General features: G+C 48.6%; 1 protein-coding gene across 2 annotated transcripts in view; it reads right to left on the bottom strand.

Annotated features, from left to right (window-relative positions):
• The window catches only part of LOC140386935 (multidrug and toxin extrusion protein 1-like), a 75,466-nt gene that overhangs the window by 32,533 nt on the left and 23,591 nt on the right, over positions 1-19,342 (bottom strand). For both annotated transcript variants that reach the window (XM_072469842.1, XM_072469843.1), the window contains exons 7-11: positions 14,370-14,414; positions 13,408-13,505; positions 12,893-12,990; positions 5,505-5,618; positions 2,106-2,173 (exon numbers count right to left, since the gene is read on the bottom strand). In XM_072469842.1, coding sequence (XP_072325943.1) covers positions 2,106-2,173; positions 5,505-5,618; positions 12,893-12,990; positions 13,408-13,505; positions 14,370-14,414 — 423 coding nt within the window. The remainder of the gene's footprint in view (positions 1-2,105; positions 2,174-5,504; positions 5,619-12,892; positions 12,991-13,407; positions 13,506-14,369; positions 14,415-19,342) is intronic.

The following is a 19,342-nucleotide window of genomic DNA, read 5'->3' as shown; positions in this document are numbered from 1 at the left end:
AGTGGCCATCACTAAGGGGAAGGTTCTGGGGAAATTGAAAGGTCTGAAGGTGGATAAATCACCTGGACCGGATGGACTACACCCCAGGGTTCTGAAGGATATAGCTCAGGAGATTGGTGGTGATCTTTCAGGAATCACCTGTGGCAGGAAGGGTCCCTGAGGAATGGAAGGTGGCTAATGTAACACCATTGTTTAAGAAGGGAGGGAGGCAGAAGACGGGAAATTATAGGCCGGTTAGCCTGACTTCGGTCATTGGCAAGAATTTAGAGTCCATTATTAAAGATGAGGTCGCGAAGCACATTGTAAAATAGGACTGAGTCAGCACAGCTTCGTCAAGGGGAGATCATGTGTGACAAATCTGTTTGTGTTCTTTGAGGAAGTGACAAGGAAGTTAGACAAAGGAGAACCAGTGGAAGTGATTTATTTAGATTTCCAGAAAACCTTTGACAAGATGCCGCATTGGAGACTGTTAAATAAGTTAAGAGCCCACCGTGTTCAGGGTAAGATCCGGGAATGAATAGAGGATTGACTGACTGACAGAAGGCAGAGAGTGGGGATAAAGGGGTCTTTTTCAGGATGGCAGCCGGTGACTAGTGGTGTACCTCAGGGGTCGGTGCTGGGACCACAACTTTTCACAATATACATTAATGATCTGGAGGCAGGAACTGAAGGCACTGTTGCTAAGTTTGCAGATGATACAAAGATCGGTAGAGGGGCAGGTAGTATTGAGGAAGCAAGCGGGCTTCAGAAGGACTTGGACAGGCTAGGAAAGTGGGCAAAGAAGTGGCAGATGGAATACAAAGAGGAAAAGTATGAGGTTTGCACTTTGGAAGGAGAAATGGAGGCATAGACTATATTTTAAATGGGAAGATGCTTCGGAAATCAGAAGCACAAAGGGACTTGGGAGTCCTTGTTCACGATTCTCTTAAGGTTAACGTGCAGGTTCAGTCGGCAGTTAGTAAGGCAAATGCAATGTTCGCATTCATGTCGAGACGGCTAGAATACAAGGTCAGGGATGTACTTCTGAGGCTGTATAAGGCTTTGGTTAGACCCCATTTGGAATATTGTGAGCAGTTTTGGGGCCTGTATCTAAGGAAGGACTTGCTGGCCTTGGAAAGGGTCCAGAGGAGGTTCACAAGAATGAAGAGCTTGTCGTACGAGGAACGGTTGAGGACTCTGGGTCTCTACTCATTGGAGTTTAGAAGGATGAGGAGGGATCTTATTGAAACTTATAGGATACTGCATGGCCCGGATAGAGTGATCGTGGAGAGGATGTTTCCACTTCATTTCCACTTGAAGGAAAAACGAGAAGCAGAGGACACAATCTCAGACTGAAGGGACGATCCTTTAAAACAGAGATGAGGGGGAATTTCTACAGCCAGAGGATGGTGAATCTGTGGAACCCTTTGCCGCAGAAGGCTGTGGAGGCCAAGTCACTGAGTGTCTTTAAAACAGAGACAGATAGGTTCTTGCTTAATAAGGGGATGAGGGGTTATGGGGAGGAGCCAGGAGAATGGGGATGAGAAAAATATCAGCCATGATTGAATGGCGGAGCAGACTCGATTGGCCGAGTGGCCTAATTCTGCTCCTATGTTTTATGGTCTTATTTTCGTGCCAAGGAGGCTCAGGATTAACAATAGAAGGGCAAAGGGGAAGGGTTCAAATCAATATTTTCATCGACAGGGTTTCTGGAAAATTGCTGACGAAGAGAATATGACCCGATTTAGAGGCAAATTGAGTAATTATTTGAACAGTAAGATTATAAAACAGCATATTGGAACAGCAGAAAATGGGATTATAGACTGCAGCTCCTGTTGAACCTCCTGAATATCCTGCTTCTTTGATTACATTTGCTTACTCTTCAAAAGTATGGATGGTTATCAATTTAACAAGTAGTTTAATGGATGACTTGCAATTTAACTTTCAATTGAGTGCGAGTTATAATGGATCAGCTGACGTAGAACGGAAACTCACTGATTGCAGGTGCTGTAAAAAGTGGAAAATGTTTGACCTTCGTTTCCTGCTCAGGGCAATATCATTCTCTTATTGATGAGCCACACTGAAGGCAGATAGTTACTGCAGGTGTACAGAATATTCAGCCTTACCCTGTATGGCACTGTTATAATCTGAAATATAATGGTCTGGGCTCCGAGTTGAACTTCATCAATTATCCCTGCGAACAGTAAAACAGAGACAAAGGTAAACGCAATGCTGGAACTCTGAAATAAAAACGGAAAATGTTGGGAACTATTCAACGGGTTCGGCGGTCACTTTGGAAAGAGAAACGTAAATAACGGCACATGCGGGGGGGGTCTCGGGGGGGATATCCCAGGACATCGGAGACCCCCCTCCCGAGTGGTTGGACTTGGCAGGGTGGCATCTTGACATTCCCCCTGCCATCTGGACACCCTGGCAGTGCCACCCGAGCACCCTGCCTGAGGCACCCAGGAAGTGCCACTCTGACACTCCCAGGGTGCCGGGGCTCAGTCAGGGTGCCAGGCTGGCAGTGCCAAGGTGCCCTATTGGCACTGCCAGGGGTCAGGCCTGGGGTGGCCTTGCCAGGTAGAGAGTGGGGGGGGGGGGGGTGCAGGGTGGTTAGGAGGGATTCCTGGGGCCCTCCCCAGGTTTGGTGGCGTGGGAGGGGCGGTTATAAATGGGGGCGGGGGGAAGGGTGCTGGAAGGTGGGGGAGCGATCGGAACAGCCAGACAAAATGGTACCCCAATCAGCGAGGTGCTTTTTCCTGGGTGTGGCCTCACTGCAGCCGTCGGGAAACACCCCGCTAATGTCCGTTTTTATTTTGGTGGGGTGGGTACCTATGTTGAATTACCCCCTCTCATCCTCCCTCCTCTGCTGGGACCTGCATCTGAGGGAGCGGGGCAGTAACATGGTTCCAGCTCTCTGCCAATGACACTCAGAAGCCACAACCTGGATTCAATAAGAATTGTTTGATAATGGATTTTCCGCTCCACCCCATTTCCTCCTCCCCTCAGCAGCAGTGTTGGATCTCCACTTGAGATCAGCAACTCAACAAAGGCCAGAATTGACCCTCAGTCTCCAGCAGCACTTTCTGAACAAGATTACTTCAAGTTCATTTGATTTAATATTGATGATGGACCTAGTCCAGAGTGTGGCAATGGAAATCGCTTATTGTCACAAGTCGGCTTCAAATGAAGTTACTGTGAAAAGCCCCTAGTCGCCACATTCCGGCACCTGTTCGGGGAGGCTGGTACAGGAATTGAACCGTGCTGCTGGCCTGCCTTGGGCTGCTTTCAAAGCCAGCTCTTTAGTCCTGTGCTAAACCAGCCCCTACCAGTGTGCTTCAGAGCAGAAGGGTATGAAGTGAAGTTGAGTGATTAAGATTGGCATCAGCCTTTGCCATTAACTAATTAAGCCTGACGTTCTGTATCATTTCCTCATACACTTCAGGCTTGAATGTTTTCAATGTCGGAGAGGGTCTCCAGCTTATCTAAAATGGCACTGGAGGCCCGATGTGGGAAGCCCTACCCTGCCACCGGCACTCGCTATTTTCAATGGTTGCGGTGGGGGGACGGGGGGGGACGGGGTGGATTATACTTTGCACATCCTGGGGTTTCACTATTACAGTGCAGCCACCTTCGGTGAGATCCCATTCTCGCTTGTGGGATGTCCAGAACACAACTTGTACACATTTTTGACTCATAGGAGAAGGTCTAAGGTTAGCGGAATTCTCTGGAGTGGTGAAGCGCCCCTTTTTGGAAAGGTAGGGTGCCATTTTGAATAGGTCTAGAGACACCTTTGGGAGTGGTAAGTTGTCTTTGAGGTTGTTATAAGTAGACACGAATGCACATAAAAAATGGATAAACCCCATGGAATTATTAAGTCAGCAAGGGAACTGTTAAGGGAACTGTCAAATGAACTGTAAAGTTGTAAAGGAATTTAAATCGCCTGACCTTTAAATAAGAAAAGTCCACAGGTTAAAACAAAACCAGTGCTTGCAATTTCACTCTGTCTGTTCACAACCTGAGGCTCTCATTGTAGGATTTCTGCTGCATGACTGAATTCACAACCTACCATTCTTACAGTAGAATTTAGTTTGATTGATAACTCCAAGTGGTAATAAAGTTTTTGATTATGGGGCTGTGAGTACAAATGCTTGTTGTTATAAGGGAATATGTTGTTTGATGCATTTAAATGGAGTGCGTGTTTTTTAAAAATCAATGACAGTGTTGTTTTTTAAATGGTAAAATGATCAATAGAACCTAAGAACTTTATTTTGTTTCCTCTTGGCATGGAGTCTGAGGTCTGCCCTTGGTGGATATTGGGTGAATTGGCATTGCATATGTTAGGGAAACGTTTGGTGGGTGAGGGTGTATGGGTTAGCATGAATGGCACGAAGTTGACAAAGAGTGGTGGGTGGAGGGGCCTAGGTGAGCAAGGAGGACACAAAGGGACATGAGATGTTGGTAGAGAGTCATAGGTTGGCATAGAGGGTATGAGGGACCATGCAAGAGAGGGGGGGCATTGTGAGGTGGCATGGGCTGACATGGTTGGGGAATGGGGGGTGAGGCATGTGAGGAGGTAAGAGCTAGAGGGCAATAATTTGCTTTATTGGATTTTTTGAACAGCTGGGACAAAGTTTGGATACTGAAGCCGGCCTTTCACCGAGCCCACCTCCGTATCTGGGAGCCCCTCTGCTGTCTGAACTATTTTTAGGAGCAACAAGCATGATTCCTGGAAAGGGAATCTTGATTGACCAAGTAGACGCCTGTTGTTTGGACTTTCCCAGTGAGGTCAATGGGACAAAACTCCATTTAGATTTAATTGTGCCTTGAGCCATTTCCTGTACCTATCATTAAAACGCTTCCTTTGAGTGATTTTAGAGTTGCTGTTTAAGCTTTGGCTTGTTTAATTATTTGCCTTCGACTGACTTATCTGTCTTATGGTATTACTCTCGATGTTACCTTGCCCTGATCTATCACTCGGTGAGCGTGTGGGGAATTGTAGAACGCAATTTGACTGAAGGGAAGGCAACGGGGGTGAAATCTGACTTGTGCTGAAAGAAGAAGAATGAGAGCAAATTGGCACCTTTTACACGCCATGGACAGGACAATACCATGGACTGAATCGCGACTGTTCCACCAGGGGCTGGTTTAGCACAGTGGGCTAAACAGCTGGCTTGTAATGAAGAACAAGGCCAGCAGCGCGGGTTCAATTCCCATACCAGCCTCGCCAAACAGGTGCCGGAATGTGGCGACTAGAGGCTTTTCACAGTAACTTCATTGAAGCCTACTTGTGACAATAAGCGATTGTTACATTATTATTACATTTCCCCCCAATGTCTTCATACTGTGACTGTTTGTGAACCGTTGTAAACTCACTGCCATAAGGGAGAAAAGTGGCCTTGCTTGACTCATTCGCGTGTATCTATTGGCCTTGCATTTTGTTGACTGACTCCTCTCAGCTTCTCGGTCACTTTGTGAGGCCAGAGGGTGTGTTTTTCTTGGCAGTGAGGAAATTTATTTACCAACGAGGAAAGTTCCAATGTAAAACGTCCACCATTCAATACATAACATAAACAAACTGGGAATCGCCAGCCGTGTAAAATCGCCCCACTCCTGCAGGCAGTCAGTCGACCATCCTACGCAGAAAAAAAAACAGTGGAGTTACTAACACAGTATAGAAAGTGTCAGTGAAACACGCAAGGAGAATGGAAGATAGGGTAGACAGAAAACATTCATATCATCCAGCTCACTGCAGCTGGCAAACTGTCTCTGGGTTTTTTTCTGGGTGCTTCTGCCCTGTAATGTATCTACGTTAGGGGTGATTCTGCAATCTGCAGGAAACAGCAGTCACAGGACATGCGCTGTAAGAAACTGTGGCAGTTCTGGAAAGCCCCAGTGATCTGAGACACATTTCTCTGTGATCCCTCTATAGTCAGTACCCTGTTGAGACACATGCAGAGCGTGACCATTTGTGGAAGAGCCTGGGAATGTAACATAGCATGTGTGACGACTGGAATACTTTCGAAATATTGGATTCTAAATATTGGGCAATTTGAAGGTTAAAAGCTGCCTGGGATTAGAGTGTGCTTGTCTGCTGTGTTCCTTTTTATAAAAATAAAAGCTGTTTTGCAGGGCCTGGGTGTTTTTAGCAGCCAGAAGATGAAATTGACAAAGGAATGTATTTTTCAGTCTAGGCTAATGTGGTTTGACTGGAGAAGTCCCTGGGGAGTTGATGTGCTTTGCAGCCTGCAGAGATCATGGGCGGGATTCTCCGTCGGCCGACTCTGAAATCGGGAAAGGCGATTGGGCGGGAAATTGATCATGAGGCCAAAAACATGGGCAGTGCCAGGCGCCCACCAGAATGCCATGCCCCGGTGCCTCGACAGCAGAGTCAATGCTTTCTACTCCGCACATACAGTAAACGCCGTCTGCATATCATTAGCGTGCCTGACCCAGTATTCCCTGGTGCTACCCGATGCTCCACCTCCACCGGGAGGAATTACCGATGGCAAGTTTCACTTGTGGGCTCAAAAGTTGGGAAACAGGCGCAGTGGCTGCTCAGGACGAGAGAGGGCATACAAAGTGTTCCCAACATCGCTATAGTGCGCTGACAACAGCTGTGCCACTGACCGGAGGGCTTCTGCCAGGGCCGGAAGGAGTAGCAGGGGGTGGTCAGGAGGTGGGCCGTGGAGGCCGGCTGAATGGGCATGGAATAACATTGCTGCAGCCTGCAGGCCATCGGGCTGCGCACGCCGCTGACTGCCCACTGTGACCTTAGTGCCACGGGTCTTATGGGTGTCCCCTCTAGATACCCTCTGGTCCCAGCCAACCTATCAATGGGATGGCGCGCAGCAGCGCAACTAGTACCACCTTGTTGGCTGGGCTGAGTGTGTGTGGGGAGTTGGGTGCTGCTATGCGGCTACTCAAGTTACAATCCCAACACAGGCAAATTGGACACCGTTTTTCATTGGAATCGCTCGTGTTCCACGTGGCGCCAGTGCTAGCCCATTAGAAGTTCCAGAATTGCTCCGGGACCACCGCCAATTTTACTGTCGTAGTTTTCCACCGCTTCTTGTCCCGGCGTCAACACTTAGTCTCTGAGATGGAGAATCCCGCTCCATTTGTTTTCCAACTTGGGAAGATGAGGTCGTTGCTGGATGGAGCCAAAGAATGCAGGGAGACATTTTGAGAAGCTGTGGCGAGAGGCAGAGTTTTTGGAGAGACTTTGGAGAGAGGAGTTGAATTCTGATCTGCCTGTCACTGAGTTCACATTTCGTCCACAGTCAGATGGATTGAGAGCTAGCTGTATGTTTCTTTACTTCTTGTTCAATGGGAAATTAAGCAGTAGCGTTTAAGGTGTAAATCATAAGCTGTTCATTTTGGCAGTGAAGTTAAAAAGTTAAATATTATATTCATAATAGAGTTTGTTATTAAAATAGCCAGAACTAGGCAGCACGGTGGCGTAGTCATTAGCACTGAACATAGAACATAGAACATAGAAAATACAGCACAGAACAGGCCCTTCGGCCAACGATGTTGTGCCGAACCTTTGTCCTAGATTAATCATAGATTATCATTGAATTTACAGTGCAGAAGGAGGCCATTCGGCCCTTTGAGTCTGCACCGGCTCTTGGAAAGAGCACCATACCCAAACTCAACACCTCCACCCAACACCAAGGGCAATTTGGACATTAAGGGCAATTTATCATTGGCCAATTCACCTAACCCGCACATCTTTGGACTGTGGGAGGAAACCGGAGCACCCGGAGGAAACCCACGCAGACACGGGGAGGACGTGCAGACTCCGCACAGACAATGACCCAAGCCGGAATCGAACCTGGGACCATGGAGCTGTGAAGCAATTGTGCTATCCACAATGCTACCGTGCTGCCCTTAAGAACAAATAAATCTACACTATATCATTTTACCGTCATCCATGTACCTATCCAATAGCTGCTTGAAGGTCCCTAATGTTTCCGACTCAACTACTTCCACAGGCAGTGCATTCCATGCCCCCACTACTCTCTGGGTAAAGAACCTACCTCTGATATCCCTCCTATATCTTCCACCTTTCACCTTAAATTTATGTCCCCTTGTAATGGTGTGTTCCACCCGGGGAAAAAGTCTCTGACTGTCTACTCTATCTATTCCCCTGATCATCTTATAAACCTCTATCAAGTCGCCCCTCATCCTTCTCCGTTCTAATGAGAAAAGGCCTAGCACCCTCAACCTTTCCTCGTAAGACCTACTCTCCATTCCAGGCAACATCCCGGTAAATCTTCTTTGCACCTTTTCCAGAGCTTCCACATCCTTCCTAAAATGAGGCGACCAGAACTGTACACAGTACTCCAAATGTGGCCTTACCAAAGTTTTGTACAGCTGCATCATCACCTCACGGCTCTTAAATTCAATCCCTCTGTTAATGAACGCGAGCACACCATAGGCCTTCTTCACAGCTCTATCCACTTGAGTGGCAACTTTCAAAGATGTATGAACATAGACCCCAAGATCTCTCTGCTCCTCCACATTGCCAAGAACTCTACCGTTAACCCTATATTCCGCATTCATATTTGTCCTTCCAAAATGGACAACCTCACACTTTTCAGGGTTAAACTCCATCTGCCACTTCTCAGCCCAGCTCTGCATCCTATCTATGTCTCTTTGCAGCCGACAACAGCCCTCCTTACTATCCACAACTACACCAATCTTCGTATCGTCTGCAAATTTACTGACCCACCCTTCAACTCCCTCATCCAAGTCATTAATGAAAATCACAAACAGCAGAGGACCCAGAACTGATCCCTGCGGTACGCCACTGGTAACTGGGATCCAGGCTGAATATTTGCCATCCACCACCACTCTCTGAGTTCTATCGGTTAGCCAGTTTGTTATCCAACTGGCCAAATTTCCCACTATCCCATGCCTCCTTACTTTCTGCATAAGCCTACCATGGGGAACTTTATCAAATGCCTTACTAAAATCCATGTACACTACATCCACTGCTTTACCTTCATCCACATGCTTGGTCACCTCCTCAAAGAATTCAATAAGATTTGTAAGGCAAGACCTACCCCTCACAAATCCGTGCTGACTATCCCTAATCAAGCAGTGTCTTTCCAGATGCTCAGAAATCCTATCCTTCAGTACCCTTTCCATTACTTTGCCTACCACCGAAGTAAGACTAACTGGCCTGTAATTCCCAGGGTTATCCCTAGTTCCTTTTTTGAACAGGGGCACGACATTCGCCACTCTCCAATCCCCTGGTACCACCCCTGTTGACAGTGAGGACGAAAAGATCATTGCCAACGGCTCTGCAATTTCATCTCTTGCTTCCCATAGAATCCTTGGATATATCCCGTCAGGCCCGGGGGACTTGTCTATCCTCAAGTTTTTCAAAATGCCCAACACATCTTCCTTCCTGACAAGTATTTCCTCGAGCTTACCAATCTGTTTCACACTGTCCTCGCCAACAATATCACCCCTCTCATTTGTAAATACAGAAGAAAAATACTCATTCAAGACCTCTCCTATCTCTTCAGACTCAATACACAATCTCCCGCTACTGTCCTTGATCGGACCTACCCTCGCTCTAGTCATTCTCATATTTCTCACATATGTGTAAAAGGCCTTGGGGTTTTCCTTGATCCTACCCGCCAAAGATTGTTCATGCCCTCTCTTAGCTCTCCTAATCCCTTTCTTCAGTTCCCTCCTGGCTATCTTGTATCCCTCCAATGCCCTGTCTGAACCTTGTTTCCTCAGCCTTACATAAGTCACCTTTTTCCTCTTAACAAGACATTCAACCTCTCTTGTCAACCATGGTTCCCTCACTCGACCATCTCTTCCCTGCCTGACAGGGACATACATATCAAGGACACGTAGCACCTGTTCCTTGAACAAGTTCCACATTTCACTTGTGTCCTTCCCTGCCGGCCTATGTTCCCAACTTATGCACTTCAATTCTTGTCTGACAACATCATATTTACCCTTCCCCCAATTGTAAACCTTGCCCTGTTGCACGTACCTATCCCTCTCCATTACTAAAGTGAAAGTCACAGAATTGTGGTCACTATCTCCAAAATGCTCCCCCACTAACAAATCTATCACTTGCCCTGGTTCATTACCCAGTACTAAATCCAATATTGCCCCTCCTCTGGTCGGACAATCTACATACTGTGTTAGAAAAGCTTCCTGGACACACTGCACAAACACCACCCCATCCAAACTATTTGATCTAAAGAGTTTCCACTCAATATTTGGGAAGTTAAAGTCGCCCATGACTACTACCCTATGACTTCTGCACCTTTCCAAAATCTGTTTCCCAATCTGTTCCTCCACATCTCTGTTACTATTGGGGGGCCAATAGAAAACTCCTAACAAGGTGACTGCTCCTTTCCTATTTCTGACTTCAACCCATACTACCTCAATAGGGTGATACTCCTCGAACTGCCTTTCTGCAGCTGTTATACTATCTCTAATTAATAATGCCACCCCCCCCCACCTCTTTTACCACCCTCCCTAATCTTATTGAAACATCTATAACCAGGGACCTCCAACAACCATTTCTGCCCCTCTTCTATCCAAGTTTCCGTGATGGCCACCACATCGTAGTCCCAAGTACCGATCCATGCCTTAAGTTCACCCACCTTATTCCTGATGCTTCTTGCGTTGAAGTATACACACTTCAACCCATCTCCGTGCCTGCAAATACTCTCCTTTGTCAGTGTTCCCTTCCCCACTGCCTCATTACATGCTTTGGCGTCCTGAATATCGGCTACCTTAGTTGCTGGACTACAAATCCGGTTCCCATTCCCCTGCCAAATTAGTTTAAACCCTCCCGAAGAGTACTAGCAAACCTCCCTCCCAGGATATTGGTGCCCCTCTGGTTCAGATGCAACCCGTCCTGCTTGTACAGGTCCCACCTTCCCCAGAATGCGCTCCAATTATCCAAATACCTGAAGCCCTCCCTCCTACACCATTCCTGCAGCCACGTGTTCAACTGCACTCTCTCCCTATTCCTAGCCTCGCTATCACGTGGCACCGGCAACAAACCAGAGATGACAACTCTGTCTGTCCTGGCTTTCAACTTCCAGCCTAACTCCCTAAACTTGTTTATTACCTCCACACCCCTTTTCCTACCTATGTCGTTGGTACCAATGTGCACCACGACTTCTGGCTGCTCCCCCTCCCCCTTAAGGATCCTGAAGACACGATCGGAGACATCCCTGGCCCTGGCACCCGGGAGGCAACATACCTTCCGGGAGTCTCGCTCGCGACCACAGAATCTCCTATCTATTCCCCTAACCATTGAATCTCCTACAACTATTGCTTTTCTATTCTCCCCCCTTCCCTTCTGAGCCCCAGAGCCAGACTCCATGCCAGAGACCTGACCGCTAGGGCCTTCCCCCGGTAGGTCATCCCCCCCAACAGCATCCAAAACGGTATACTTGTTTTGAAGGGGAACGGTCACGAGGGATCCCTGCACTGTCTGCCTGTTTGTTTTTTTCCCCCTGACTGTAACCCAGCTATTCTTGTCCTGTACCTTGGGTGTGGTTATCTCCCTGTAACTCTTCTCAATCACCCCCTCTGCCTCCCGGATGATCCGAAGTTCATCCAGCTTCAGCTCCAGTTCCCTAACATGGTCTTTGAGGAGCTGAAGTTGGGTGCACTTCCCGCAGGTATAGGCAGTGGGGACACCGGTGGTATCCCTCACCACCCACATCCTACAGGAGGAGCATGTAACTGGCCTAGCCTCCATCCCCTCTTACCTTAAAGAATATAGCTGCTGTGTGGACTAACTAGATCTCCGCCCTCCGACTCTGCTCCCAGTCAGCTACACTTCCTGTAAACTCCTGGCTCTCTTCGCACTCTTTGCGGAAATGTCGGAAACAAAATGAAAGGAGCACCTTACTCCCTCCTCACCTAACTCCCTCGGTCACCAAACTCTCACTATCGCACTCAAAAAGCACCAAATTCAGCACTCCCTCGGTCACCAAACTCTCACTATCGCACTCAAAAAGCACCAAATTCAGCACTCAGTGCAAACAAAGTCTGCACTGTAGGGGATCACTTTTATACTGTGAATCTAGCCTCTGAAAAACTGGCCTAATCCAATTAACTAATTAACAAGCTCCAGCTGCAAGTGCCTAGAAGTAGAAGCCTGTTTAAAGCTGATTGAAAATTCACCTTCTTCTAAACCAAACAGCAACTTTTAAGTTAATTAACTAAATAAAAGAAAGACTAAACTTTAGATAAAAATGAAGCCTTATACTCCCTTGGTCACCAAACTCTCACTATCGCACTCAAAAAGCACCAAATTCAGCACTGCTGCCTTACGGCTCCGAGGACCAGGGTTTGACCCTGGTCCCGGGTTACTGTCCGTGTGGAGTTTGCACATTCTTCCCGTGTCTACGTGGGGCTCACTCCCTACAACCCAAAGATGTGCAGGGTAGGTGAATTGACCACACTAAATTCCCCCTTAACTGGAAAAGAAGAATATCTGGCACTCTAAATTTAGAGAAAGAAACATTTAAATAACCAAATCCCTATATGTTCATGCAATCACCCCAGAGCAAATCCTTCTTCCCGCACAGTCTCACAAATAAAATAAGATATAGGGATTTTGGTCTGGTACCCCAGCCACTGTTGGAGTCTGGCCTGCGATTGTGATACATGGGCCAGGAGAAGAAGGGGGAACAGAGAAAAAAGTATCCAATAAATCAATAAATAAGGATCTTCAGAGCAAGTGAGTGCGATACACAGAGAGGGTCTGAATGAGACTCCCTATCCAATTGTTCTTTCTGTTGATTTCCCTGAAAATGTGAATTGATCAAGGTGTATACTGGGTGTCGAATTGGATATGGCTACTTTCACAGCATTGTCCAAGATTTGAATGGCCCCCTCTGAAACCTACCTGCCCAGGTGTTAACGTGCAGCTTTCTCCATCGAATGTATCCAAACAGGAGAATAGCTTGACAGTACTGAGAGATAACATTGGCAGCGGCCGAGCCTCTGAGAAACAAGTGTAAATGTTAAAGGCAGCTTAGAATAAAGTCTGGGCCACAGTTCAGTGAAAGATTCATTTATCCGAACCGGGATTCTGGGGCGGCAAGGGGGCGCTGTGGTTAGCACTGCTGCCTCACGGCGGTGAGGACCCGGGCTCGGTCCCGGCCCCGGGTCACTGTCCGTGTGGAGTTTGCACATTCTCCCCGTGTCTTCATGGGTCTCACCCCCACAACCCAAAGATGTGCGGGTTAGGTGGATTGGCCACGCTAAATTGCCCCTTAATCGGGACCAAATAATTGGATACGCGAAATTTATTTTTTTTAAATCGGAACCGAGATTCGAAAATGTATGTTTGGCATTTGAATTGTTGGTTAGTATTTTTGAATTTTATTTTGGTAACTTTTACGCTTGTTTGCTACTTACGGCACTCCCAGGTTCAACACAAAGAGGAAGAGATAATTGATTCCAGCATTGAGGATGTTGGCTATGAGGCCAGTGAAAACCTGAGGCATGGTGATCCCCTGGGAACAAAACGATAAAGTTATTGCTGGAATTACTCTTCAATAAACCAGCATGGTGCATGGCATGGTGCCAGGATAGCAGGAAGATGGAGTCGGGGCAGCACAGTGGCACAGTGGTAAGCACGGCTGATTCACAGCTCCAGAGTCCCAGGTTCAATTCCGGCCTCGGGTCACTATCTGTGTGGAGTTTGCCCTTTCTCCCCGTGTCTGCGTGGGTTTCCTCCCACATTCCAAAGATGTTGCAGGTTAGGTGGATTGGCCATGCTAAATTGCCCCTTAGTGTCCAAAAGGTTAGGTGGGGTTACTGGGATAGAGTGGAGGCGTGGGCTTAAGCAGGGTGCTCTTTCCAAGGGCCGGTGCAGACTCGATTGCCCGAATGGCCTCTTTCTGCACCGTAAATTCTATGAAGTGCTCCCACAATATCCACGTTTGGGGTATAATTTTCTCCCAGTCTAAAAGGGTCACTTGCCCCTCAATTGCCCCTCAGTGTCCAGAGATGTGAAGGTTAGTTGGGGATACGGAGAAAGGGGAGTGGGCCTAAGTAGGATGCTCTTTCAGAAGTTTGATGGAAAGCTGATGGGCCGAACGGCCTCTCTCTGCACTGTAGGGATTCTATAAAATGTTAATGGGGTTAAGTACTGAAAGTTGGGTGGGGGCTTGTGTTGGGCACAGTGTGGATCCATGAGGCAAGATGGCCTGTTTCTTGGTAATTCTGTCTACTTCTCCCAAACTGGCTCCTCCAATATTTTGAATGAACTACAGTTTGCCATCTAAATAAGGAAAATGAAACAGATGACTCCCAGATTATATTTGACTGCAATAATTAAAGTGATTTTATGTGCGCTGCACCGTCTGTTACTTTACCTGATTCTGAAGGTATCGGATCTCTAAGTCATAAACAAAGGCTGCCTAAGAAAGAATATTGAAAATAATTAGCAGCAGACAGCGCATCAATCACTATAAAAATGGAACCTCTGCTAAACAGTGTCCTGCAGTCAGCATCACGGTGAAGCAGTCCGAGAACAGTGTCCTGCCATGAGCATCACAGTGAAGCAGTCTGGGAACAGTGATCTGCAGTCAGCATCACAGTGAAGCAGTCTGGGAACGGTGTCCTGCAGTCTGTCTCGCAGTGAAGCAGTCCGAGAACAGTGTCCTGCCATGAGCATCACAGTGAAGCAGTCTGGGAACAGTGATCTGCAGTCAGCATCGCAGTGAAGCACTCTGGGAACGGTGTCCTGCAGTCAGCATCGCAGTGATGAAGTCTGGGAATGGTGTCCTGCACTCAACATCACAGTGAAGCAGCCTGGGAATGGTGTCCTGCTGACAGCATCACAGTGAAGCAGTCCGAGAACAGTGTCCTGCCATGAGCATCACAGTGAAGCAGTCTGGGAACAGTGATCTGCAGTCAGTATCACAGTGAAGCAGTCTGGGGAGGGGGTCCTGCCATCAGCATCACAGTGAAGCAGTCTGGGGAGGGGGTCCTGCCATCAGCATCACAGTGAAGCAGTCTGGGAACAGTGCCCTGCAGTCAGGGTCACAGTGAAGCAGTCTGGGAACGGTGTCCTGCAGTCAGCATCACAGTGAAGCAGTCTGGGAACGGTGTCCTGCAGTCAGCATCACAGTGAAGCAGTCTGGGGAGGGGGTCCTGCCATCAGCATCACAGTGAAGCAGTCCGGGAACGTTGACCTGCAGTCAGCATCACAGTGAAGCAGTCTGGGAACAGTGTCCTGCAGTCAGGGTCACAGTGAAGCAGTCTGGGAACAGTGTTCTGCAGTCAGCATCACAGCTGACAGCATTACAGTGAAGCAGTCCGAGAACAGTGTCCTGCAGTCAGCGTCAAAGTGATGCAGTCTGGGAACAGTGTCCTGCTGTCAGCGTCACAGTGAAGCAGTCTGGGGAGGGGGTCTTGCCATCAGCATCACAGTGAAGCAGTCTGGGAGCAGTGTCCTGCAGTCAGCATCACAGTGAAGCAGTCTGGGAAGGGGGTCCTGCCATCAGCATCACGGTGAAGCAGTCTGGGAACGGTGTCCTGCCGTCAGCATCGCAGTGAAGCAGCCTGGGAATGGTGTCCTGCACTCAGCATCACAGTGAAGCAGCCTGGGAATGGTGTCCTGCTGACAGCATTACAGTGAAGCAGTCCGAGAACAGTGTCCTGCCATGAGCATCACAGTGAAGCAGTCTGGGAACAGTGATCTGCAGTCAGTATCACAGTGAAGCAGTCTGGGAACTGATTCCTGCCGTCAGCATCACAGTGACGCAGTCTGGGAACGGTGTCCTGCAGTCAGCATCACAGTGAAGCAGTCCGGGAACGTTGACCTGCAGTCAGCATCACAGTGAAGTAGTTTGGGAAGGTGTCCTGCAGACAACATCACAGTGACGCAGTCTGGGAACAGTGCCCTGCAGTCAGCATCACAGTGAGGCAGTCTGGGAACGGTGTCCTGCAGTCAGCATCACAGTGAAGCAGTCTGGGAAGGTGTCCTGCAGTCAGCATCACAGTGAAGCAGTCTGGGAACAGTGCCCTGCAGTGAGCGTCACAGTGAAGCAGTCTGGGAACAGTGTTCTGCAGTCAGCATCACAGTGAAGCAGTCTGGGAAGGTGTCCTGCAATCAGCGTCACAGTGAAGCAGTCTGGGAATGGTGTCCTGCAGTCAGCATCACAGTGAAGCAGTCTGGGTATCGTGTCCTGCAGTCAGCATCACAGTGAAGCAGTCTGGGAACGGTGTCCTGCAGTCAGCATCACTGTGAAGCAGTCAGGGAACGTTGACCTGCTGTCAGCGTCACAGTGAAGCAGTCTGGGAATGGTGTCCTGCCGTCAGCATCGTAGTGAAGCAGTCTGGGAACGATGTCCTGCGGTCAGCATCACAGTGAAGCAGTCTGAGAACAGTGTCCTGCAGTCAGCATCACAGTGACGCAGTCTGGGTATTGTGTCCTGCAGTCAGCATCACAGTGAAGCAGTCTGGGAACGGTGTCCTGCAGTCAGCAGTGAAGCAGTCCGGGAACAGTGTCCTGCAGTCAGCACCACAGTGAAGGAGTCTGGGAATGGGGGCCTGCAGTCAGCATCACAGTGAAGGAGTCTGGGAATGGTGTCCTGCCATCAGCATCACAGTGAAGTAGTCTGGGAGCAGTGTCCTGCAGTCAGCATCACAGTGAAGCAATCTGGGAAGGTGTCCTGCAGTCAGCATCGTAGTGAAGCAATCTGGGAAGGTGTCCTGCAGTCAGCGTCACAGTGAAGCAGTCTGAGAACAGTGTCCTGCAGTCAGCGTCACAGTGAAGCAGTCTGGGTATTGTGTCCTGCAGTCAGCATCACAGTGAAGCAGTCTGGGAACGGTGTCCTGCAGTCAGCAGTGAAGCAGTCCGGGAACAGTGTCCTGCAGTCAGCACCACAGTGAAGGAGTCTGGGAATGGGGGCCTGCAGTCAGCATCACAGTGAAGGAGTCTGGGAATGGTGTCCTGCCATCAGCATCACAGTGAAGTAGTCTGGGAGCAGTGTCCTGCAGTCAGCATCACAGTGAAGCAGCCCGGGAACGGTGTCCTGCAGTCAGCATCACAATGAAGCAGTCTGGGAACAGTGTCCTGCAGTCATCATCACAGTGAAGCAGTCTGGGAACGGTGTCCTGCACTCAGCATCACAGTGAAGCAGTCTGGGAACGGTGTCCTGCAGTCAGCATCACAGTGAAGCAGTCTGGGAACAGTGTTCTGCGGTCAGCATCACGGTGAAGCAGTCTGGGAATGGTGTCCTGCAGTCAGCATCACAGTGATGCAGTCTGGGAACTGTGTCCTGCGGTCAGCATCACGGTGATGCAGTCTGGGAACGGTGTCCTGCAGTAAGTGTCACAGTGAAGCAGTCTGGGAACTGTGTCCTGCGGTCAGCATCACTGTGAAGCAGTCTGGGAACGGTGTCCTGCAGTAAGCATCACAGTGAAGCAGTCTGGGAACTGTGTCCTGCGGTCAGCATCACTGTGAAGCAGTCCGTACACGGTGTCCTGCGGTCAGCATCATGGTGGAGCAGTCAGGGCATGGTGTCCTGCATCTACATTTATTTTATCAATCCCTTTTAGTATTTAATACACCTTGATCAGATCCCTTCTAATGGCTTCTAAACCCCAGCAAGTATGAGCCCAAACTGTTTAATCTCCCCTCATACGTCAACCCCTTCATCCCCGGAATCAATCTAGTGAACCTCCTCTGAACTGCCTCTATTGCCACTACACCCTTCCCCACTTAAGGAGACCAAAACTGGACTCAATACTCCAGTCTTGTCCTGAAAAAGCATTGGAAATCCGATCTGTCCAATGACCGCCCCATCAGTCTGCTCCCGATCATCAGCAAAATGATGGAAGGTGTCATTGACAGTGCTATCAAGTGGCACTTACTCAGCAAGATTCTATTCGTGCACCCTCAGTTTGGGTTCCGTCAGGGTCACTCAGCTCCTCGTCCAAAACTGTACAAAAGAGCTAAATGCCAGAGGTGATGGTGACTGTCTATGTCACCAAGGCAGTGTTTGGTAGAGGAACCCCAGCAAAATTGAAATCAATGGGAATCAAGGGGGAAGCTTTCACTGGTTGAAATGGTAACTAACGCAAAAGACAGTGGTTGTGATTGTTGGTTGCCAATCATGTCCGTTCCAGGGCATTACTGCAGGAGTTCCTCAGGGTAGTGTCTTTGACCCAATCCTCTTCAGCTGCTTCATCATTGACCTCCCTTCCATCATAAGGTCAGAAGTGGGATGTTCGCTGATGTTTGCAGACTGATGATTGCACAATGTTCAGCACCATTTGAGCATCCTTAGACACTGAAGCAACCCATGTCCAAATGCAGCAAGATCTGGACAATATTCAGGCTTGGGATGATAGGTGACATTCATGCCACACAAGTGCCAGGCAATGACTCTCACCAGCAAGAGAGCATCTAACCACCATCACTTGACACTCACAGGCATTATCATCGCTGATCCCACCGTTACCAACATCCTGGGGGTTACATTAACCAGAAACTAAATGGACCTGCTATCTGAATGCTGTGGCTACAAAAACCCTACCCACACATTAAAGATCAGGAAACAAGGGACCAGCCAGGGTTGGAAACGGGCGAGGAGGCAGATGTTGTAGCCTTCGCCTCGTTGATCGCCCGAAGGCGGATCCTGATGGGATGGAGAGCAGCCTCTCCACCCTGTGCCCTGGCGCGGCGGGGGCACCTGCTGGAATTCTTAACGCTTGAAAAGGTCAAATTTCAACTGAGGGGAAGGATGGAGGGGTTCTACAATTCATGGGCGATATTCATGATGCACTTTCGAGAATTGGATCACATCGAACATTAGGTGGGGTGGGAGGGTTGGGGGGAGGGGGGCTGTGTGTGTTCATGGCGACTATGGGTGATTCCTGATTCCTTTTTGTCATTTGTTTATGTTAACATGCAGGCCTATGTCTGGGGTTTGGTGGGATCGTTGTTATTGATATGGGGATTGACATTGCATTCATTACTGATTATTGCTTATTGTTGGGTGTAAATTTGGGAGAAAATGTGAAAAAGGAGGAGAATAAAAAATATCTTTAAACAAAGATCAGGAAACAGAAACCTCCTAACTGGTGCGCACATGCCTTCACACGAGTGTATCCATGGAATCCTCGATTAGCCAATCAGAACATCCTGATGGAATGGCCAATCAGGGCACTGGAAGTTGAAGAAGGGGAAAAATTCACACCCAGCCATGGATGGCGGTGGGAGGCTGGAGTTTCCTGGTCCAGCAGCCAAGTGTCCAGCATTCGGCCCAGCAGGGTTCAGGAGAGATGCCCGGTATTTATTTTTGCCAACAGTAAATAGAATGGGAGGGGCGGGATT

Source organism: Scyliorhinus torazame, chromosome 12, assembly GCF_047496885.1.
Source record: "Scyliorhinus torazame isolate Kashiwa2021f chromosome 12, sScyTor2.1, whole genome shotgun sequence".
Lineage (NCBI taxonomy): Eukaryota > Metazoa > Chordata > Chondrichthyes > Carcharhiniformes > Scyliorhinidae > Scyliorhinus > Scyliorhinus torazame.
This window is presented reverse-complemented; position numbering and strand designations above follow the sequence as displayed.